The sequence below is a fragment of the Giraffa tippelskirchi genome, chromosome 12, assembly GCF_054371585.1.
Source record: "Giraffa tippelskirchi isolate mGirTip1 chromosome 12, T2T-mGirTip1v1.2.pri, whole genome shotgun sequence".
Taxonomy (NCBI): Eukaryota; Metazoa; Chordata; class Mammalia; order Artiodactyla; family Giraffidae; genus Giraffa; species Giraffa tippelskirchi.
This window is the reverse complement of record NC_137286.1, coordinates 90,373,692-90,398,528: the sequence shown is the minus strand read 5'-3', so window position 1 is coordinate 90,398,528 and position 24,837 is coordinate 90,373,692. Positions and strand designations below refer to the sequence as shown.

The following is a 24,837-nucleotide window of genomic DNA, read 5'->3' as shown; positions in this document are numbered from 1 at the left end:
ATACCTAAAATGTTAAACACAAATTATTTCTAAAATAGATAACATTAATGTATAAAATGCTTAAAATGAATAGGGCCTTAAGCAAAGGAGGAACATAACAATAACTACACTGTAGACAGGTCACTTGAGAAGCCACTGGGAGTATTAATGAGAAGACAGCACAGTAAGTTCACCAAAAAATACCTTTTCCTTCACAAAAATTAAACCCAGAACCTTCAGGTTAGTAACGGAGGGGAATTCTTCAAAAGAGGCTTAGACCTCAAAGCCCCAACTCTCCCTGGCAGCCACTCACCCACAGGGGACCTCTGGCTAATGAGGGCCGCTGCTCTCCAGCAGCCTTGGGAGGTGCATTGCTTCCCTGTTAACTCTCTGGCCTGTTGGGTACTACACAAGACTAAGCCTACTTTTAATTCCCCAAAGCACAGTTCAGACAAAGGTTTCAACACTTGAAAAAAAAGAACAATGTGAAAAGGCAAAAGGGATGAGAAATGATGTTTTAGACAAAGGTAGGGGCTGTGACATGGAGGGCCTTGTGTGCCATGCTAAGCAACCTTATTTTTATATAAAGGCAATGGGGAGCCACTTAAGAGGTTTAAGTATCTTATTGTTATGTCATTAATTTGTTTTAAAAATATCACTCACAGGGCAGTGGGAAAAGGGAGTCAAGACTTATTTCTACGTTTGTGACCTGGTCAAACATATGTATAATACTGGTATTATTTGCAATAGGGAATAAAGGTAGAGTGACAAGTGAGAAATTCAAGCAGCAATATCAACAAATGTAATTTTAAAATATTGTGATTAAATGTGTCAACATTTGGAAACTGCATAATTCATTGCACCAATGTTTTCCAAGTGGCCAATGCATGATGTTATAAAATCATACATGTGTAAGAGACCCATTCAAAGTGCAAGACAAATCAACAGATTTTAATGTAGCAGTGTAAAGAAAGTTCACTGATATGAATTCAGATTCCACACTAGAACTAACCTTGAAGGAATGACTACCTGTTGAGTTTTGTAGTTATATCAAAGAAAAATTTCCACGATTATCTGAGAGGCTATTAAAATTCTCTTCCTTTTTCCAACTTCTTGTCTGTGTGAAGCTTCATTTTCTTTATACATTTACACCGAAGCCTCATATCACAACAGACTGAAGGCAGAAGCAGATATGAGAATCTCTCTTCTATTAAGCCAACTATCAAAGAGATTTGTACAAATAAAAAACAGTGGTTTTCTCACTAATTTTTTTGTTTCAGAAAATAGTTCTCTCTCATGTAATTTATATTAACATGTTGGGTTTATTATTTTAAAAATATATGTCAATTACCATTCTTGAAGCTTCTCAGTTTCTTAATATAGTAAATATGAACACGTATTAACCACATAAACAAAAGCTATTGGGAGTTTTAAATACTTTTAAGAATATAAATTAGCCCTGAAACCAAAAGAAGGCTTGAAACCACTGGCCCAGATAACTGTCCAGTGAAATAGGTACTACAATCTGTATAACAATTCACCTATTACACATACGTTAAAGGGTGGTGAAACTATTCTGTATTATACTGTAATGGTGTATACATGACATTATGCATTCATCAAAACCCACAGTACTTGAAAGCACAAAGAGGGAAGCTTAATGTACGCAATATCATTTAAGAGATCAGGGATCCCAGGAAGGAATGTATACACAACTTTGCTGAAGGGCTGGGTGGAAAAGATGCTGATTGAAATAACTTTGGAAATAAGTGGACTCTGTAAAACTACAGGCAAAAGGAACTTGCACAAGCACTGAGGTATCCCACCTCGGAATGAGTTTATACTTCTGATACTGCTATACATATATATTGGAATTAAGCAAATAAATAAATGGATAACAGATAATGGGAATTTACAGATAAGCAAGGAGACTAGGTTAGCATACCCATGTGGTAATGGATTAGAGCCAGAAACATGAGTATAAACTCATGTTTAACTTAATATAGTTAAAGACGGTTACATACAGAAATATTTGTAGATACATGTAAATACAATTTATATATACCTTGCTCTGTCAGCTGAGAGGGCCTATAATCAAAACACCCCAAGAGCAACAAACATACCTACTGCCCAGATTTTGGTTTATAATACCATTCTCCAATAAAAGGAACCAGGTAGGCTCATTCTAGGAGGATGGCAGGAAATACATGAGATGAACTTGGAGCATCGTTTAGTACCAGAAAACAAGAAAGTGCTAAAAACCAAAAATGAAGAACAAAACAAAAAATACCTGCATTGATGGGGTATGTCAAAGGGACAGGAGACTGACTGAAAGAGTGTCAAATGCCCAATCCTGGGATAATTTGAGTAACAAAATAAAAAAGTACTGGATTATAACCCAAAATATAAAATATGTATCCATGAATCTATACTGATATAAATACATGACTAAATAAATACATATATTGGGGGGAGACCAATCTCCCTTGCAGAAGAATTTTGAGTAATAGTGTGAGTACCCTGCTCTCAAAGAGGAGGAGCATGACTTTCCACTGCTTAAGTATGGGGTGCACATAGTGATTTCCTGTCAAAGAGTAAGTAGGGAAACAGAGGGAAAAAGAGAGCAGTAATTTACAGTGGAGAAATCACTGAACACGTTGTCAGCCAGGTGATCAAGCTCAGTATCAACAAGTGAGAAATCATGTTGATAACATGTACCCTTGACATCATTTGGTAAAAAATGACACTTTACCTCTATGGTCTTCCTCCCCCAAATAAACAACCCCAGGTCTAATCATGAGAAAAAAAATATACCACTCAATAATTCCTATAGAGGGCCATCTTATAAGACACTTGGATACAAAATCTTACAAAAACAAGAAATGTCTGAGAAACTGTCATATCCAAGAGGACCCTAAGGAGACATGACTAGTAAATGTAATGTGGTATCCTGAGTGGGACCCTGGAATAGAAAAAGACATCATGTAAGGAAATAAGAATAAACTATGGACTTTAGTTAACAATAATGTGTCAGTAACAATAACTGTAACAAATGTATCAGCCAAATGTTAGATTTTAATCATAGGCAGAACTGGGTGCAGGGAACTCTGTGCCAGCCTTCAATTTTTCTGTAAAGCTGAAAGTTTTCTAAAAAAAATAAGTATATTTTTTTAAAAGTGCATTAAAGTACTGACTAAGCATTACAGACACACAATTAATTATAAAGAGTCAAAACTGTTGTTCCATGAGAATAAATCCTTAATTGTAATTCAGGAAAGTTGTGTGCAATGAAAAAACTTGAAAATTCAACAATTCAACTTCATTAAGTAGTCTATATACTTTTAAACATAAAGTTTAACAATGGTTTTTCAACCTACCATTTTTTTCTCCCATCTTTTGGTGCTGTTTACAAACATAAAATTCTTCGAAATTAACTTTATCAAAGAACTGAATCACTTTGATTGTAGAATATAACTGGAATCCAACTGTGGTCTCTGAAATTTCCAGTACTCAGAGAAAATATATCATTATACTGTTTTAAACCGAATAGTTTTGACACTTGAATTTTAAACTGTGCTTGAAACTTTCAGAAATAATTACTAGTCCAACTTAATGATCACTCCATGAATCTTTATCAAGTGAATACATACAGTTGTATCAGATCATCAACAATATCTTTTTAAAACCAAAAATCAGCTCCATCTTTTGGTCCATGAATACATGAAACATTCTGTAAGGAAAACAATAAGGAATGGTAAATGGCATATTTGAAAATACTAAAATATATCAGAAAAAAAGGGTTGTTGTAACAATAGCTCTATCTTTTAAAATAGCATGAACTATTACGAGAAAAGAATACATATTAACTGGAAAAACATGTAAAATATCAATATTAGGAAAATTATAGAAAAATTCAAAATTATCTATTTAAAATATATGTTAATTAATATAAATGATCGCCATTTCATAAACCTTTAAAAACTTTTAAATGGGGCTAATAATGTTAACTACTTCAAAAGACTGTTGTGAGGCTGACTTAATCCCTTAGAATAATAGCCGGCACATTACAAAGGACTCAGTAAATGCCAACAGTTATTATTATTCTTTCAGTATGTATACTTTACAAACAAAATTTGAATTTTAGTATATATGAATTTTTATAATCTTTCATTGATAATATATCTTGCACTTTCTCTCATCATTAATGTTTTCCTATTAAATGACCTTTTAAGTGATTGTACAATACACTTTGGTCAGTAATCCATAACTTAAATTATACTAAAGAATTTTAACAATTAAAATGTAGTAAGTTATTAAGTAAACCTCTATATCAGACAGTTAGATTATTTCTATTTTTCCAATACAATAAATAATGATAGAATATACTTTATGCCTATCTGATTATTTCCTTAAGATATACACCTAGAGGTGGAACTAAAGGTCAAAAGAGGTCAGCAATTTCAGTCTCAGGATGTTAGTCACCACATGATAAATTCTTCTACTCCCATATCAAATTCACAGAAATCTTAATTCTTTAAATTAAAAATATAGAATCATGCTGAAAATAAAAAGGAAATTAGCTATAGACTGAGTCTGTGGGACCTCTCTGTGGAAAAGAAACAGATGGGAAGTTGCAAAGATAATGGCAACCACAAACATATCATGGCAATATAAAGATCAGATCCTCTCAGAGGAGATGAGTATATACAACCAAGAGTCATCAACTATCTGAAAAAAGTTACACCATGGAAGAGACTTAACAAGCCCACCAAATTGATGAATTGAATTCAAGAGAATTAACAGAGCAACCTGGAAATAACTTTAAAACAAATATTACTGTATTTAATATCAAAGAGCTAAAGAAGGAAGCCTCATCTATGAAATAACAAACAATTCTGAAAAATAATTAACTGGATATCTTGGATATAAAAGTAGTTGTTACGTAAACTCAAAAATTAACAGTCATAGTAACATAGATTCAGATGAAGAGCCAGTTAGCTAGGAGATGAAGTTGAGTAATTCACTCAGAATACAGAGCAAAACTGACAAAAAGAAGGGTAAGTAGAAAGAAGACAAGGCAATAATGACCAGAAAATTTTATAACTGGAAAACACATAGGCCACTAAGGGTCCATTGAGTAACAAAATAAACTTATCAATACACACCACTAGACAAACCATGGATAAACTTCAGAATATCAAGAATAAAGACAAAGTCTCAGAAACTTTCAGAAAATCTAGATGATCTAAAACAAACAGTTATCAAACTGGTAATCAGACTTCTCATCTGAAATGTCGATGCAAAATGTTAAAGGGAAAATAAGTCTGAATCCACAATACTATTTCAGCCACGTTATGTTTCAATAGTAAGAGTTTAAAAAAAAAACTCTTACAGACACTCAAAGAGCCATTCAGAGACTGAAAGAAATGAAGAAGTACTTCATTAATAAAAACTAACCTAGAAGGAAGTACCGAGGTAAAAGAAGCAAAAGTGAGCAAATACATAAATAAAACACATTAATGCTATATAAAAACAGATTAAAAGTGGGTTTTAATGACAAATGAAATAATGCTAGAAGATAAAACCACAGGAAATTAACGTTCTTTTTTGGAGGAGGGACGGAAGGGAATTGTTGTAAGATTACAGAAAGTAAAGTAAATCATATTAAGTTCTTTGTAGAGAGGATATCAATACGAACTAAATTTATGAATTGCATTAAAAATATAAAGGTAACACATTGTAAAGCAACTATCCTCCAATAAAAATTAATTTTAAAAAATGTGAAAGTACAGTACGAAAAAGAAAACAGAACAAAGAAAACTTGGGGCTAAGCTCGTTTAAAAAGAAAAATGGAAAACTACAAGATACACAAGATACGAACAGAAACATGGTAAATAAGAGGACAAGAAAAAGGCCAATTATGCTACTAATCACAAAAAAGGTGAATGTGTTGTCTTACTTCTTAAAGAACAGACTCCCAAATTAAATTACAAGCAAAACCTAGCTATGACAGTATAAGAGATCCATTTCAATCACACAAAATGTCATCAAAAAGTTGAATTGAAGGGATGTGAAAAAAAGACCTACTGGCAAATACAAGAAGAAACATTCATATCAAACAAAATAGAAGTTAATATGAAAACAAAAGAGACAAATATTTTACACTGACAGAACAATTCACCACGAATATCTAATTAAAATTATTAACTAAATAGCAAATAGGCTCAAGAAGTTAAAAACAACAATAAGACCCCCAACCAATTAGATTAGTATATAGAGAAGAAATTAAAACAACAGTTAAAGATCTTACCAGAGATGCATGTCACACATCCCCATCTCTCAATTCCCAGGATACCAGATCCGAAAAGTGTCTATACATGGACGGAACTCCACTAAACTTTCAAGGATAATTTCTATAGTTTACTGTTTCAGAGCAGGAAAAAATATGGGAAGCTACTCAACAGCTTGAGATTAGTATAACTTTGACACGTAAGAAAAGAAACAAGACTAAAAGCACTTCTTGGTATAGAAACAAAACAGAAAGCAAAAATATGCAGCAGAAAAGTATGCTACCAAAGTATAGTCTATAGCGGGAAAACCCAAAAAGTTCAACACTGGAAAGTTTGATCAATGTAAATCTACATAAACAGATAGAGAAAAACTATTATCTTAAATACAGAAAGACAAAAAAAAAAATCAATAAAAGTCAACAACTATTCCGGTGCAGGAGGGGGAAAAGGAGGGAGTACAGCACAACAGGACGAAAACAGAACTTCTTTAACCTGATAAAGGCTATCTACCAAGACTAAGCAGCAAATATCATACTTAACGAGGAAACATGAGAAGCATTTTCATTAAAATCAGGTACTGGATGGGGATACATGCCACCACTGGAAATTTTGTAATGGAAGTCTTAGAGAATAACTAAAATAAAGCGAGACCCAAAGATTGTAAAGGAGAGAAGAATTTATCTCTAGAATAAATAAGCAAAAACTAATGAACTTAAAATTTTAATTTAAAGTTAAAAGCCAACCAAAGAGTCAGGACAAAATGCTTGGAGCATATTAGTAATAAAAGTGGACACAGCCATAGACACTAAAAGAAATTTAAAACATACAGGGTACACAGTAACCAGGAAGCATAAAGAACTCCCTAAATCATTAAGATAATTCAACAGAAAAATGTGTAATTTTAAAAAATAAATTCTAGAAATTTACATGTATTATAGGCCAATAAATAAATGGAGACCACTAATCAGAGAATGAAAAAACTTTTTAATGAGTATAATTTTCATTCACTAGATGGGCAAAAAATATGAAGACAGTATCTCAAATTGATCTAGGTTGTAGGGAAATTGAACTGTCATAGACTACTTTGTGGGATATATAAATTATTAGGAATATTTTCCAGGCAAATTTGGCAAGACCTATTAAAATTAAAAATTAGGTATATATTCTTGAGAAACAACCCATGTGCATAAGAAAGCAAATACAAGCATATCCTGCAGCACTATTGCTAAGGTGAAAAACTGGGAACAACCTAACGTCCATCCAGAGGAGAATGGTAAATACAATGTGCCAAATAGTACATACTTAGCAAAATATAATTTCTATGAAAACTGATGAGACAAAGATATTTTACATCAACAGAACAATTCAGCCACGACAAGCTATAACACATCTAAACTGCAAAAACACTGTCAAATGAATAAAGTTACAAAATTTTATACTATGATACTATTTCCATTTTTAAGAATTACAAATGCATATATGCACCTATAGAGAATGGGTAAGTGTTACAAAGAACTTGAAGGCGCTGCACCAAGCTCTTGAGTGCAGTATGGGGGGAGAAGCGGGTAATTCACAGTTTGTGGATTGTGCTCTTTATCTGTAAGGTTCTAATTTTCTAAAAGGAAAATGTAAAAATGTACTCACTTAAAACCTAAGAGTGTAATTTTCAAAAACGGATTGTCCATGTTAAAGCCTTCTGGAGCATATTGCCAAATTACCTTTCAGAAATGTTCTACCAATTTACACTTCCACCTGTAGCAAAAAAGCACACTTGTAATAAGAGTCTTCTTAAAGAAAGCTCTCACTAATGTTGTTCATACTTTCTGAAAATATAAAAGTAATTGAACTTACAAAATTAAAACATGTTACTGAAGAAAATTTGCAGAATATTGTAAAGCATAGAGAAGAAAATTTAAATCATTCATAATCTCATCATCCAGAGACTACCAATTTAACTTTAGAATGTAACAGTATTTAAAAATTTGTTCATATTTTCCCCCTTCTCATTTTTTCATTTTGGCAGAAAAATACTGTTTCGCTTCGATTTATGGTTCGTTTTCACCAATAGGCTTTTGTGAAACTGTGACCATTTCTTATGTTATGTTTTAACAGAGATGACAGTAATGAACATTTATTGACTATAAACCATGTGTCAGGCAGGCTTCTAAACACTTCCCGTGTTCTTATTAACCTGCATAACAATCACGAGGGACAAATTGTAGCATGCCTGGTTTTTCTCACAAAGAAGCTAAAGCATGTTACACTGTAAACAGCAAAGACAAATTAAGAACCAAGCAGCCTGGTTTCTGAGCCCGTTTTTTGATCCTTCTAATCTACCGTCTCATTCTTAACACACACAGAACTCACTGCGGGGTTCCACTTGCTGATGAGCACAATTACGTACTGTTTCTAATTTTATTTCCTACCTATTGGGGATAACTACTTATTGGGTTGTGGTTAATGAGAGTCAGGAGCTCTGAGCATCTGCTCTCAACTCCGTGATCTTGGGGGAAGATTTTACTTCTTCAGGGTTTCTGTAGTCTTACCTGTGAAATGGGTCAGTGGTTAAACCGTCAAGTTCTGGTTCTGGATTTTGGACTGCAGTTTATTTTCCGCAGCCCCTTTTACAGCTTCAGGTTCCCAGCTGCTTTAGGAAGCACCTCTCAAGAACGTGTGCAACCGGATGACAAGAGACTGAAATGGGGGGTGGGGGTGAGAACTCAGGGCGCCCGCGGTCCCCCTCTCCAGCCCAGGACTGTACGCGGGTGAAGGGAGAAGGGGGGTCGCAAGGGCTGGGATCCAGGCGGCAGAGAGCTCCGCCGCGTTCCCGGGTCCTGGATCCAAAGAGCCTTCGGGAGGGCCACCTACGGCCGTGCCTCCGTTACCCTGGCTCAGCTGCGCTTTCCACGCAGCCCGCCACAGCCGAGAGCTGCGCTCCGCCCGCCCCGCCGGCGAGGCTGAGTTCCCCGCGGGTCGGGCTCCTCTCCCACTCCACGCCGCCGAAAACCCGCGGCCTCAGGTGCCCCCTGGCCGGGAAGTACTTCACCGTTGACCAGCCCTCACCTCAGCAACAGTCCCGCCTCGCCTCAACTGGGGCGGGAGGACCGCCCATTTTTCTAAGCTCCGCGAACCCGAAATGGGAGGAGTAGGACACCGACCGCTCACCCAGCCCCTAGCCCATTGGTTGCACACCGGGTCCACGCCTCAGAGGTTCCGAGCGCGTACAGCCTGCTACGCGGCGGCGCTTCAGCGCGCCGTCTTCCTATTGGCTGTCAGAGTTCTCAGGTTGTCTCGCGCTCTCCACCTGGACCAATGCGGATATCCACAGTCGAGAGGCCGGCATCGCTGGTGGTTCGTCTGTTTCCTCTGGTAGGTGTTTGGCTGCCATTTTGTGTGTGGCTGGAACTGGGCTGCTGGGCCTTTGGAACGTTACTTAGCGGCTCAAGCTGTAGAGATGTCCTGAAGAAGCAGTGGAGGAAAGAAGGGGCCTGAGGAAACAGACCTGGAAGCTTCTTACCTCCCTGAAAGGGAAAAGTTTTCCTGGTCTGAGTCTCAGCCCTGGCTGGAAAGAGAGATAAATGATGGAGGTGATTGGGATCACAAGCTTTGGTTTGTTATTGTCGGGGCTTGGCGTGGACTCTGATGCTTTAACAGTGATCCCTTGGGTTCCAGGCAACTGTTCTAGTAATCGTTGTCTGGAAAATACTCTGACCATCAACCGTCTTTACTGACAAGGAAGGTTGTCTGGTGGATTGCCTGATTGAGAAAGGAACAAGACTGGTAACTGAAAAGGAGAGAGGGAGATATGACTATCTTTACGAGTCGAAAGAGACGTCTTCGTTTTCTGTCGTTTGCGGGGGAGTTACCACTCATGTGTTTTGCTTAACCTCTAAGGCCATCCTTTGGAAGCCGTGAGCCCCAGGGTCTGCGTTAGGGCAGTTTTATTCATTGGTGTACAGCCGGCACTCCTGCAGTGTTGTTGTTTGTTTCTTTTTTTAAAGCTAGAACGTGGATGGCCTTTGCAGAAACAGTGGCAGCGAAGGAAGAAAGAATTTTCTCAAATCTTGGTTTTCCTGATTATGATCTGCTGAAGATTTGGGAATCTCAGGGTTTGCCTTGGTATGCTTGGTGGCTTCGTCCTGGGTAGGCAGAATGCAGAAATGCAGAATGTGAGGTCGCTCAGTCGTGTCCGGCTCTTTGCGACCCCATGGACTGTAGCCTTATCAGGCTTCTCTGGCCGTGGGATTTTCCAGGCAAGAGTACTGGAGTGGGTTGCCGTTTCCTTCTCCAGGGGAGCTTCCTGACCCAGGGATCGAACCCACTTCTCCCGCATTGCGAGCGGACGCTTTACTCTCTGAGCCACCAGGGGTAGGCAGAGGTTTGTGTAAAAGAAAGCATTTTTAACTCCCGAGTCTTTGAGATGGGAGGACGGAGGCAGGAATTACCTCCTTCTCCTCTTCATTACTTTTAAAAATCAAAGTAGAAAGCTCACTTGGTTATTCATTTGAAGGGGAAATTATCTCAGATCTGAAAACCTAGCTAAAAGCCTAATGTTTTGTGATTAACGTTAGCAGTTTTGATACTCATGAGAAGAAGTGAAGATACTGCCGTTAATTTAGAAATCATTTATCAAAGTTAACTGGTAACCCAATCAAGTCAACAGTACCATATATTTTGTGGCAGGAGTATCAAGGAGAACAGCAGTAAAATAATTAGACAATTGAAAATTAATTTTCTTTAAAAATTTTACTTTTTATCCATGAATCTTAAAAACTTAAGTTGTAAGAGTTCAAATATCGGTAATTTATTATGGAGTTGATGGTTTAGGTACTAGGTGCCTAAAGAATTTTGGTATCTATGGGGAGTTTTGGAACCAGTCTTTGGCTCGGGAGAACTGTATAGGCTATCAAAGGGATCGGTGGCTAACAAACACCAATAACACAAAGTAGCTGCTCAGTAAATGTTTGTGAAAGCCTTTGGATAACAATAACACGTAATAGTTCTCGGCATATATTCAAAAATATAATTGTTGAATGAATAAATTTTTAAAAAATACAGCAATTGGGAGGTATGGATATACTTTTTTTTTTCAGTTAAGTTCAGTCTCTCAGTCCTGTCTGACACTGCGGCCCCATGGACTGCAGCTCGCCAGACCTCCCTGTCCATCACCAACTCAAACTCATGTCCATTGAGTTTATTCAAACTCATGTCCATTTTTTTTTTAGCCTAACTGAAAAACAACTTTTTAATCTGCTTTCCAGAAAACTTGACCTTCATCCAATTTATATATTAGAATAATACTAAGGACAGGTTCATAATCCTTTTTTTCTGAGGTTTATGAGATCCTACAGTAGAGATAATGAAAATGAACCCTTAAGTAATAATGCTCTGTTTGCCAATTTTTTCTTGAAAGTATCCAGTCTCAGTAAATGATGCCAAACTTATGGCTTTCAGTCTCTTCTGCTGAAGAAAATTTATTACTCTTCTATTTTCTTTTTAACACAACTTAAAGTCAAAATACTGTTTACATTTACTGTATTGCATAAATATGTTATGTATATAAGTAATTTTAAAATAACAAATTAGGTGAGTATATGCAGACTTTCGTTTGAAGAATATAATTCTCTAGATTTCATAATATATAATCTGAAGATCCATAGAAATGTTTTAAAATAACACTTTTGCATGAACTATGTTAAGTGATGTTAAGTAAAAGTGATTTAACTTTGATGTTAGAGATTATATTTTTAACACAATCTCATATATACAAATTTAGATTTTTTCCCATTATCAAGCGATACATAGTTTATAAAAGAAAAAATTTGATGACACCTTTTAAATATGTTTTGTAGATTAGAATCTATCTAACACAGCATTTTAAAAAGTCAATAAAAATTGCTTTCAGAACCTGTTTGGAATTCTTGCATTTGGTACTTAAAAATTACAAAAAGGTTTTATGAGTGAAGGTTTTAGAGTGATGCTAAGCATTTCTTTTGTATTACTATTAAAGTAGAGTTGACTTAAATATTATATAGTTTCAGGTGTTCATTGCAATTCAATATTTTTATATATAATACTTCATACAAAGTTAATATCAAATATTGACTATATCTTTTACTGAACCAAACATGAGTCTGCTCACCTGCCATACAGCAAAGCCAATTTATTGACAGTGCCTATGGTAAACGAAAGTACAGCGATTATTGCAGGCCCTAATAAGAAGTATGGGCAGCTCATGTTAAAAAGAGCCAAACTCCTGGGTGGTTTTCAGGGGATCGGTTTTAAAGACAACATTTCAGGGTGAGGGCTGCAGAATTCATGACTTTCTTATGATTGGTTGGTAGTGAGATAACAGAGTGATGCTTCAGAAGTCTCAATCATCAACCTTCTGGCCCTAGCTCATCTGGGGTCTAGTGCTTGAGGATGTAGTCACCATCCTCCACCTGGGTGAGGACTTGGGTGGGAGACTTAGTTCCCAATAAAGATATCCGTCAGATTGTTATGTCTATCCCTTGAGGAGGAACTAAGACTCTGCTTTATCACTGAATTATTGTCATTACTTTTCTTGTTTAACTGCTTTTCCTTTGTTTCTGCATTCCCTCATTTCCATAATTAGTAACTGCCTGTGCCTGCTCTTTGGAACTTAGGGAAAGCCTAGAAGACTAAAGCCTTTTTCTACAAACAAAGAAATGGGGAACACAGAGGGGGCTTTTGTACTAAGGAGGGCCCCCAGGAACCTGCTTTGTTTCAGTATCTCCTTTTTTTTTTGATATTGCTTAATCTTGAGGGGAACAGGTGGGGACAAGAAAGGGAGTAAAGTTCTGGTTGGAGAGGTTAATCATAAACTTAGAGGAACTAAGTTTTAGGGGCACTCAGTTTCATATTCCCTGTGCTATACATTATATTTTTGTAACTTTTTAGTTTTATACCTAGCAGTTTGTACTTCTTAATCCCCTTCACCAGTTTTGCCCCTTACCTATACCTCTCCTCTTTGGTAACCACTAGTTTGTTCTTTGTATAGTATCTGTGAGTCAGTTTCTGCCTTGTTACATTTGTTTTATTTTTTAGATTTCATATATAAGTGAAAATACAAGCACTTCTTTATTTAAAAAAAAAAACAACACATTAAAATGTGATAGATTTTTCTCTCTGTAACTAAATTGCATATAATCATCCTTTTAAAATTTATTTTGAAGTACCAGAAATACTTTGCTATCCTTTGTAATTAGTTTTGACCATGTAGATGTCACTTTAGGGGGAACATTTTGAAATTTTCAGAAATATTCCTATATTCTTCATTAATTTGATGTGTTTCACCATTATTTTTCTGATATTCAATAAGGTCCATTATGGGAATAAAACAATGTGACTAAAAATAAAAAATTATTTAAAACTTATAAAGATCATTCTATTGTATAGCTCAGAGAGCTATATTCAATATCCTGATGTAAACTGTATTGGAAAAGAACATAAAAAATGTATACATGTATAGCTGAATCAATTTTCTGTATGACAGAAAAAGATACATCATTGTAAATTAACTATTTCAATTTAAAAAAAGACAAAATAAAAACTGTATAAAAATCAAAATGACTACTGCAGTTTGTGCTTTTCAGCTAACCAATGGAATTGATTGGATGTCTGAATCATGAGAATGTCCATTAACTACTGAAAATGCTTCTGAGGTAAACATATGGTACACTTATATTTCACTTAAACGAGGAAATGTTTGAATTATCATATATTTAGGTTTTTTTTTTAAAGCATAGGGGAATTGAAACACTAAGATTTTGCCTTTACTTTGACTTCTTCCTTTGAAATCTCACTTGTTCCTGCTGTTCATTTTTGTGTAAATGAGCCCTAATCCTAAAGTTCTGCTCTCTTAAGCACTTAACACACATGTCTCACAGCCTTTTGACAATTAGATCTACTCAATTTATTTACTAGTCACCCTCTTTCATGTTTCCTATCTTGATTAGTGGCTTTTCAGTGGCTTAGATGTAGAACAAAATTCTTATGTCTCCCTTTTGCCCAATTTTATAATCTATAACTTCAGCCTCCAAATGGCTTTCTTCATTTTCTACTATCACTGCCACTGTCCTGATTTATTTTAGGTCTTCCTTTTCTTTTTCTTAACATTTCATATGCCACGGTAGTATTGACAAAGCCCATACTCCTTAACTTTAAATTTGTGTTAGTTAAGACATAAGTTTGACTTCCATGACTGCACCCATGGAGAAAAGACCAAGTAAACTTGGAAAGAAAATCAGATAGGATTAGACTTTTTTTAGCAGTGACATTTTATGCCAGATGTTAACAAAGCATGGTGGTAGCTCAGTGGTAAAGAATCCTCCTGCCAATTCAGGAGATGCAGATTCGATCCCTGGATTGGGAAGATCTCCTGGAAAAGGAAATGGTAACCCACTCCAGTATTCTTGCCTGGGAAGTCCCATTGACAAAGGAGCCTGGTGGGCTGCAGTTCACAGGGTTGCAAAAGAGTTGGATACAACTTAGCTACTAAACAACAATAGCCCAACATGTTTTAAAAATTCAAGGAAATAAATATTCCATTTCTCACCAAACTATTAAGAATTCAGGACATCAACAAGCATTTATAAACATGAAACAACTCAAGGAATGTGGTTCCTAGGAATCCTTCTTGAAGAATATACTGAAGAATTTCAGACATAATAGTGATAGGAATGATAATATAGTGATAGAATGGTATGTAAATGTTATATAATCTGATGTTGAAATAATACAACCTACAGAAAAAAGGAGGAGAGTGGAAGTGCAAAGTAGAATAGTGGTCACTTGCTTCAAAGGAATTAACTATAAGGAAAAGGACAACGCTTGAAGCTGACTGATGAACAGAAACATATTATAAATAAGTATACATACTTAGATGTAAAGCACTCATAAAAGTGTTACAATACCAGGTAGGGGAGAAGAGGAAGTTACTAATTTTGTTACTGCCAATAGCAGGGAACTAGGTATCTTAAAAAGGGCAAGGGAAAATAAAGAGTATCGTATAAAGCTATTACTATAGAGTTAACCCCCGATAACAAAATACACAACACTCCCCTAAATGTTAAAAGAAATACCTACCCTAAAAAGAGCAAAAAGAACAGACCATATAATGATGTGAACACATATTCTATATATTTTTATCTGTACACACACAAAATGAATAGAAAGTGAAGCATTACCTCACCACAAAATATATCAGATGTATTAATAAATGTGTATGGCTCGACTTAATGATTGTTGTATATGAAAGATACAGTTGTAAAAAGTATAAATAAAGGGAGTTAATAAATAAATAATTTAAAAATAATAAGAATGTAAGACATATCAAATAAATGCAAATTTTTTAGAAAGCAGGGTTCATCTTCTTTGTATTAGACAAGGCAGAAATTAATTGAAAAAGCATTAAGATGAAGGACATTATAAAATAGCCCTTATAAAGCTAAGGGCTATATTTACAATAAAGATTTTAAAAAATATCTATTTACCAAATGACACATCAGTAGATATCATAAAGTAGAAACTGCTAGAGATGTAAGAAAGAACAGAAACCTGCTAATAATAGAAGACTTGAATATGTGTCTCGACGTAGGTCAGGTTAAGTGGACCAAAAAAATCAGTAAGGTCGCTCTTACGGATTTGTATCAAAGTCTGAATCCATTAATAGAGAATACATCTTCTCAAGTGCACATAGAACAGTTATAAAAATCTATTTTATATTAGACCACAAAGAATATCTTGGTTCCAGAATACAAAAAAGTCAAAATTTTGATCACACATAGTAAGTCAAGAAAATAATACAAAAATTAAAAAAATAAAACCTGGCTCAAGGTTTCTGTAGGTTCTGTAGGCTCAAGGTTCCTGTGCTCAGATGACAAGTGAAGTTGAGACTTCAGAACAGAGGAAAAGGAAACAGGACCTAGGGTCAGCAGAATGCAAGTAGAAGAGAAAAGCCTACCCTCAAGAGGAAAATCCTTGGTGGCTCAGTCAGTAAAGAGTTCACCTGGGCTTCCCAGGTGGCACTAGTGATAGAAAATCCACCTGCCAATGCGGGAGATGCAAGAGACACGGGTTCAACCCCTAGGTCAGGAAGATCCCCTGGAAAAGGAAATGGCAATCCATTCCAGTATTCTTGCCTGGAAAATTCGGTGGAAAGAGGAGCCTAGTGGGCTATACAGTCCATGGAGTCGCAAAGAGTCGGACACAACTGAGTACATATGCATATTGCAAAAACAGCCAAAAATGGTTCATGTTGACATAAGGCAGCACCAACACAATATTGTAAAGCAATTTCTGTTCAATTAAAAATAAATAAAAATTTAAAAACAGCCATAAATGATTATCTTAAAAAAGCCTTTCTCACCCAAATCCAAAGTTATATAATATAGTCTATGGACTGTGGGAGACCAGCACTTTGATGCCTCTCTGGTAAGAATACAGAAGTGCAAAGCCCAGGAGGGAATTTGACAATATCTCATAGAATTACATATGCATGTATCTTTTGACCCAGACATCTCACTTTTAGGAATCTGTTCTAAGGACACATTGGCATAAAATATAAACTGGCATTTGTATAAATTTAGTCAAACAGAATTACTTGTATTAGCAACAGATTGGTAACAATGAAATAATCTCCAGGTTGATGGTCCCTTCCAAGCCACCCTTTTCCCCAGAAGGCGTAAAGAGAAGGTAGAAAGTCTCCATGCACCAATATAGGGTGATCTGCAGAGTATATTTTGAAATGGAAAAAACAAAAGCCCAGAAGAGTCTATAGATTAATCTATAAGTAGAAGAGATGGTGCAAGTGATGGAGAGATTTCTCTATAACAAATGTTTATATAGTTTTGATCTTAGAATCATGTATGTTTGCTGCTAAGTCACCTCAGTCGTGTCTGACTCTGTGCGACCTCATAGACGGCAGCCCACCAGGCTCCGCCGTCCCTGGGATTCTCCAGGCAAGAGTACTAGAGTGGGGTGCCATTGCCTTCTCCCATGTATGTTTACATATTCAAAAATAAAATAAAGAGGTAGAAAGAGAAATCTAGAAAGGAAATAAATTTACGTAACTATAAAGAATTTTGATGACATAGCCACTCAAGAAAAGGAACAATTTTAATAACTTTATTTTATCTTTGAAATTTATTTATGGCTGCATTGGGTCTTTGTTGATGCTCAAAGGCTTTCTCTAGTTGCAGTGCTCAAGCTTCTCATTGCAGTGGCTTCTCTTGTTGCAGGGATGGGCTCTAGGGTGTGCAAGCTGAGTAGTTGCAGCTCATGGGCTTAGTTGTCCCACAGCATGTGGGATCTTCCCAAACCAGGGATTGAACTGATATCCCCTGCATTAGCAGGCAGATGTTTAACCACTGGACCACCAGGGAAGCCCTAATTTTAGTGACTTTAGAACATAAATTCTGGACTGTACCTTGGCCCTCTGCATCTGCAGTGTCAACCAACCAAAGATCGAGCATGTTCCGGGAAAAAAAAAAATTCGAGAAAGTTCCAAAAGCAAAACTTGAATTTGCCCCAATTTATAGAGCATGTACATTGTTAAATAATATAGAGATGATTTAAAGTATTTGTGTAATGTGCATATGATATTCACAAACACTATACCATTTTATATAAGGGATTTAAACATCCATGGATTTTGTTGTCCATGAGGGGATTGGGCTGGAAGCAGTTCCCCATGGATAACAAGAGATGACTGTACCTTAGTGGGATATATTCAGTAGTATAATTGTTGTTGCATTGCTATTTTTAAAGTATTTTATGTCTATTGTTGGGTAAAATAAGTGTTGCAAAATGTCAATTCTTGAACAGAGCCACAGTAGTTTATCAGGGCTATGACTTAGAAAATTTACCTGGAAAGTCCTTTGCTAGATTGAGCAAAGTGGAAATGAAATACAAAATTACACAGAAATACAGCTAACATAACAGAGCCCAGGTCACATGGCAGGCTTTGTGCTAGGCACTATATATATATAATTTGACTCTTAACAGGTGTCCTTTGAGATTTGTGGTACTATTTTCATAAGAGGGTCAGAGATGTTGGGATTTAAACCCAGATCTATGTGATTCCAAAGCCTGTGTTTTTTCTACTACATTATTGCAGGATATATACATCAAGTATTGAGAAGAAAGACTATCAAGAGCTAAATGTTCTATTTAAACCAGTAGTTGCTGCTCAGACAATAAAGATGCAGACCCAGAGTCAGTGGTTTATATGTTCTTCATGCAAGCGCATTATACTGAAGGAGAGAGTGTAAGTTTTCTCTTATTTCTAATGGGAAAATGTAAACATACACACATGTACACGTGTACACCATCATATGGATATTGAGAGAGAAAAATTTTATAAAAGTTGCCACTGATGACTGAAATTAGTGAAAGATATGAACTAAAGCTATGGCAAAGCAGAAAGGAAAAAAGAATCTAGTAGTCATGGGTTTTCATGGTGCTTTTATCAGCAAAAAACCTTTCAAAGCTTCCCTTTGTGATATTTCAGAGCTCTTCTAAGCTTTGCACAGCCTTATTGTACATATTGAAGATGTGTAGTTTAGAAAATACTAGTTCAGATAAGGTGGTTTCTTCCTGTGTAAGGTGAGGGCTGATAGGGATTTCAGCCGTGTTAGAGTTCCTCTCATCCATACCACCCTTTCACATTTCTACTTATTTTCCCCAATGTTGAAATATTTTTATTTGGTTCAATACTACTTTTTAAAACGTCTACCAGTTAAAGTAATCGGGGTAGGCTATTTTAATTTGATTTATCTGTATTGATATATGGTGATGATGAAAATTCAATTTATAATCCTATGTACCTGATAACAATAAGAAAAAAATGTTAAAATTTCTATAAAGATTTTTTAAATTAAGATTTTAGCTTTTCTTTTTGTCAGAAGCTGTGTTGATCAGTGACTGTGGTGAAGGCTGAGAAAGTTGAAGCAAATTTGCAGGTGATACAAACTTCTAAGGTAAGCTAACATAATGGATTGGCCAAAAAGTTCATTTGGGTTTCTCCATATCATCTAACAGAAAAACCTGAATGAACTCTTTGGCCAAACCAATAATAACTCAGTCAAGATTATAGGTGCCCTTGACAGATTTGTAGACTACCCTAACACACTAAAACAAGATTTATCACGAATAATTATAATATCCCAATTTAAATTGTACAAAGCAATTGCAGAAGAATTAAATAGATTTCCATTTCTGAGAATATGATAGAGAAAAGCAAGTGAAGTTGCTTAGTCATGTCCAACTCTTTGTGACCCCATGGACTGTATGCAGCCTGCCAGGCTCCTCTGCCCATGGGATTTTCCAGGCAAGAATACTGGAGTGGGTTGCCATTTCCTTCTCCAGGGAAATCTTCCCAACCAAGGGATCAAACCCAGGTCTCCTGAATTGCAGGCAGACGCTTTACTGTCTGAGCCACCAGGGAAGATCATGATAGAGAAGACGTCCATAAAATATGTAAAATAGTAGATTCCATATTAAAAAATCCTATAAAATAAATGGATGAACCTATAAGAAAACAAAGGAAACTTTCTGGGGCTAGAAACCAAGCAAGTCTATTCTGTGAGGTAAACAAGTGCTGAAATCACTGAATATTTTGGTGGCATCCATCAATTTCTGCTGGCCTAGAAACCTGTACAGGGAGAAAAATGGAGACTTGGGAAAATCCCTTACATTCTGCAAAGTGTAGGGGGCCTGTCAGAGACCATCCTGGAGAGGCATACAACTCTAGGTGGAGTTAAAATCTCCCTGAGCAATTCTGCTTACCAGCTCACATTTACTTGGATTTGAAGTCTTGTTTTATACTATTTTCATGGTCTCTAAACTCTACAAGTAGAGAGTTTTAATTTATAATAGACTTGGGCCTGTAACAGTTTTCAGAAACCATCACAAATCCTCCATAGAGAGGACTATCAACCTAGTTATCAAATAATCATTGTTAAAATTCTAAAACATAAGCTCATACACATTTTTTTTAAATCACAAAACATGACAAGGGAGAAAAAATAAAAATACGTTGAGCTAGAGTCAGCAGAAACCAGGACTAAAACTTAGCTACAGATATTTCAGCTATTAGAAATATCCAATATATAAGATAAATATATTTAATAAATAAAAGAGAGATTCTAAAATATAAAAAGTAACAGACTATAAAAATGGCCAGGCACACTCAAATAAGAACAAATTAGGCTATCAGAAATGATAAACCACATCATAAAACTAAGAAGTAAAGATGGTAAACCCAGCATATAAGGCACAGTTAAAAAGAGAAAGAAACTATAGTTGACCTTGTGAATTTTTTTCAAAAAGTACCTACTACAGTACTACATGATCTGTGGTTGGCTGAACCCACAAATGTGGTTACTGCAATTACGGAAAGCTAATTATAAAGTTAAACATAGATTTTTGACTGCATGGTGGTTATTACCCCTAACCCTCAATTTGTTCCAGGGTCAACTGTGCAGAGAAGGCCATACACAGAGAAAAAAGATATAGAAAAAATAAAAGGAATTGTGAGATGAGTTTAATCAGAATAGCAGGATACAATTTGTGCAAGAAAGTTAATACTAAAGTAGAAAAGATGAACTTCTCTAGAGAGAAAGCATCATTCCCTTTGTAAGGGCAGGAAAAAAAAAAAGCAGAACTAATTTCATTTAGTGAATTCCCCAACTCATCACATAAAAGTCACCACTTCCTCCTTGTCTTACTTTTTAATTCAAGACAAAGAACATAGTAGAACAGGGAAGTGATTCATAATTTTAAAAAATCAGTTGTAGATTTATTCACAAATATTTGCTGAGAATAAAGCAGGATAAAGCAGTGAACAAAACACACAAACTCCCTCCCTTCACATTAACGTGTGTTCTAGTGTCCTTAAAGTTGTCAGTTAGAAAGTAAACATCAAGACAACAGCATGCTTTTTCCTTTCCTTTTCATTCATAACTTTCCTCAGCATGGGATTATAATGGAAATCCACGAGTCTGCAGACTTGATCATATTCAGAGGATACAATAGTGTAGAGTGTGTACATTATATGTATCAGAGCCTACATTTTTTAAAAAAATGCCTATTTAAAGAGAAACATAGCTGCTACTTTTTTAAAAATGAAACTTTCTACTTACAAATGCTATGGTAGAAAACTCAGTGGTTTTCTTTTCAAACTAGAACATTTATTGAGCAACGAATTATCGAAACCCTTCAGATCAACTGGATGCTGCCACAGCTGCTCTTTTGGGATTGGGTGATATTATTCAGGAATTCAAGCCTGATTCTGCTGTATACAACTTTAAGGTGCCTTATTCAAGTAGTGCCAGTGGCATTTCTTTTAGCCTTGGCAGTCCAGTTATGTTTTCTCTTGCACTTGGCAGGGTAGTCACATTTGCCACAGATCGATTTATGTCAGTGATAGGACTTAGAGCTACGACAGTGGCACAACGTGTCTTATTGTGACATTTTCCAAACAACGACGTTCCCTTCCTCATCTCTCTTCTGGTTATTACAGAGAAGAACAGAGAAAAAAAGTGACCCTAAAAACAAGGAAAATTACTTTAAAAATTTCGTTGTATTTCCTTCTAATTTTATCTGCACAAAAATTATATGTGTATATGGGCATGCAAATGGCTGTGTGTATTGTGGTTGTTATTGTTCAGTCACTAAGTTGTGTCCAATTCTTTGCGACCCATGGACTGCAGCCTGCCAGGCTTTTCTGTCCATGGAGTTCTCCAAGAAAGACTATTGGAGTCAGTTGCCATTTCCTTCTCCAGGTTGTATATATATATGTAATTAAAAGTGAATTTGATATATGTATATGGGCTTCCCTGATAGCTCAACTGGTAAAGAAACTGCCTGCAGTGCAGGAGACCCAGGTTCAATTCCTGGGTCCGGAAGATCCCCTGGAGAAGGAAATGGCAACCCACTCCAGTATTCTTGCCTGGAGAACCCCATGTACAGAGGAGTCTGGCGGGCTCTAGCCCATGGGGTCGCAAGAGTCAGCCACAACTTAGTGAGTAAACCATCACCACCACCATACGTATATGATAGCTGATTCACTTCATTGTACAGCAGAAACTGATACCATATTGTAAAACAGTTATATTCCAATAAAAAATGAATTTGAAATACTCATATTTAATTTTTTAATTTTTATTTAGCATATTTTTCTTATATGAATAGATGACCCTTTCAAATGTTATTTTGACAGTCTATTAAATTCTATAATAAAATGGTAGCGTAGCATAATTTATTTAACCATTTCTTTTTTGTAGCTATTCCAGGCTTTCCTATTATAAATAACATTGTATAACATCATTGACTATCTGGTCATATTTCTGATTACTTTCTCAGACTAGCTTTCTGTTAGTAGAAATGGTATGTTAAAGAGCATAAACATTCTGAAAAATTGCTTCCTAGAAATATTTTTAGTGATTTTATTCTTCACAGCAGCATATGAGATTTTGTCTCACCACATAGTGGTAGTTTATGTTTTAAAAAATCTTTCTTCTATTTCTTAGGAAGATTCTGTTTCTTATAACAGTTGTGCTTCTTTTACTAAGGTGAAAACTTTCATCTACACTTTTGATTCTGTACTGAAATGGAGAAATTGTCCATCTTTTAGTAGTTGGCACAAGAATTAGTTCACATTTTCTTTGTAAAACAAGATACCATTGTGTGTTTATATTTATTACAGATTTTTTTTCCTGTGGTCAGTAGTTATTAATAGACTGTAATTATTTCTCCTATTCTAGGTAATGTTTTATAAGTCTTTAGAGTTATGATAAAATGTGTTTTATAAAGAAAATGGAATCCAACTATAGTTACTGAACTAATTCCATAGAGATTTTTCCATTCAGTGTGTATGTTTTATTATAAGTTCTATGTATTTGTTTGCTGTCAATGGATTTGTTGGAATCTGAAAATTAAATATCTTGTTTAAAAGGGCTTTCCATTATTAACAAGCTTCAAAACATAGAAAGGGATACTTTGAGACAAGTTTCCCTTGACATTTTAAACTGAGTAATTTATAACTCAAGGTTTTCTTTCTCTTCACTCAGCCTTATCTTTCTTTGTCCTTGCTGTGTTCTTTTTAAATCCTGTTTTCTCCTTGTCTCTAGAGCACCAGCTTACAAATTGTACTTTTAAAGATTTATAATAGAAATAATATGATTTTCCAACATGAAATTTTTCATGTAGCTCTGATTTCAATAATTTGTAGCAAAGTGAAAGTTTGTAAAAACCTGGAAAATTAGAAGATGACATACTTTATAAAAAGAGAGCAAACATGGGATGAGAGTTGTTTAAAAGCTATGTTGTGTTCCTAACTGATTCAAGAAAGAACTTTTCATAAAAGTATCGACTGTGGAAAAAGTAGAAAATAGCTCCAGCAAAGAAGGGCAGAGAAACATGAGACTCATCACCATCTGACTCTAGTTATAGCACTAGGCCCATCTTTGTTGGCTATGATGCTATTGTGTATTATATCTGAGGATTCCATGACTTCTTTCTTATGTCATTCTCTGTTATTCCTTAAATTGGGAAGTTGGAGGAATACCATAGCATGTTTCTCACCTAGTTAGTCTTTGTGGTGCAATTGTAAGTGAAATTATAACCATTGGATGTAGAATTTGATGTACATGAATTATAGCCTTTAGCTTTTCTTCTTACTACATTTATGTGTTTTTGTAAGCTCACTTTTCACTCTGCTCCAGGGCACATTCTGTTACTTCACTCTTACTCTCTTGAGATGATTTTGAGTCCTTCTCTTCTGAGAAAATGGAAGCAATCATGTGCTTTGTAACTTCATTCCTCTTTACGTGGACAGTTTCTTTACTCATTCTTTCTCTTCCTTTTTCATTTTAGAAAAATATATATAATTCTTCGTGGGGGTTAAACTTTCCACTTACGGTCTTGATTCCATCTTCTGTTGTGGGCTTAAGACTCTTGCCTAATTAACTGTCCTCTTCTTATCTTGCATCTTCCTCCTCTCTGTTCCACCCACTCAGTCTACTGAGAGTTCAAAGTTAACAACAAAAAAGCAACAAAAATCCCTTCAAGCTCTGCTTCTGTTCCTTATCAAATGCTTGGAAACAGTGTTATATGCTAGTGCCTTCATCACCTCCTCCTTAACCTCTTACAATCCTACTTTTGCCCTGGACTTCTTGTGTGTCAGGTACTGTGAAGACTCTGACCTTTCATTCAGTGTTCTAGGTGAGGCAGCTGAGCCATGCTACCTAGATCTGAACCAAGATCACCAGTTTCTCAGAAGGACTGCCTTGGAGTCCTCTTCCTGCTTTATGCTTTGCTATAGTGCCCATATGGGGCTTCCCAGGTGACACTAGTGGTAAAGAACCTGCCTGCCAATGCAGGAGACCTAAGAGATGCAGGTTCAAGCCCTAGGTGGGGAGGATCCCCTGGAGGAGGACATGGCAACCCACTCCAGTATTCTTGCCTAGAGAATCCCATGGACTGAGGAGCCTGGTGGGCTACAGTCCATGGACTCGCAAAGAGTTGGACACGATTGAAGTGACTT

General features: G+C 35.9%; 2 protein-coding genes and 1 pseudogene across 14 annotated transcripts in view; 1 reads left to right on the top strand and 2 right to left on the bottom strand.

Moving 5' to 3' along the window:
• SETDB2 (SET domain bifurcated histone lysine methyltransferase 2) overlaps positions 1-9,484 on the bottom strand; it is an 84,695-nt gene extending 75,211 nt beyond the window's left edge. For 2 of the 7 annotated variants that reach the window (XM_081547527.1, XM_081547528.1), the window contains exons 1-4: positions 9,333-9,484; positions 8,816-8,963; positions 7,914-8,021; positions 3,357-3,709 (exon numbers count right to left, since the gene is read on the bottom strand). In XM_081547527.1, coding sequence (XP_081403653.1) covers positions 3,357-3,372 — 16 coding nt within the window. In that variant the 5' untranslated portion in view covers positions 3,373-3,709; positions 7,914-8,021; positions 8,816-8,963; positions 9,333-9,484. Of the gene's footprint in view, positions 1-991; positions 1,199-3,356; positions 3,710-7,913; positions 8,022-8,815 lie in introns of all 7 variants that reach the window. The other 5 variants (XM_081547525.1, XM_081547526.1, XM_081547531.1 and 2 more) reach the window with 4 other exon arrangements.
• The window catches only part of CAB39L (calcium binding protein 39 like), a 90,291-nt gene continuing 74,911 nt past the window's right edge, over positions 9,458-24,837 (top strand). For 2 of the 7 annotated variants that reach the window (XM_081547570.1, XM_081547568.1), the window contains exon 1: positions 19,199-19,270. Coding sequence is in view for 1 of the 7 variants with exons in the window: in XM_081547564.1 (XP_081403690.1) it covers positions 9,582-9,638 (57 nt within the window). In the remaining 6 variants the exon portion in view is untranslated. Of the gene's footprint in view, positions 9,857-13,885; positions 13,955-19,195; positions 19,271-24,837 lie in introns of those variants that run through there. The other 5 variants (XM_081547573.1, XM_081547564.1, XM_081547566.1 and 2 more) reach the window with 5 other exon arrangements.
• On the bottom strand, positions 21,515-21,793 carry LOC145528720 (large ribosomal subunit protein eL37-like; annotated as a pseudogene).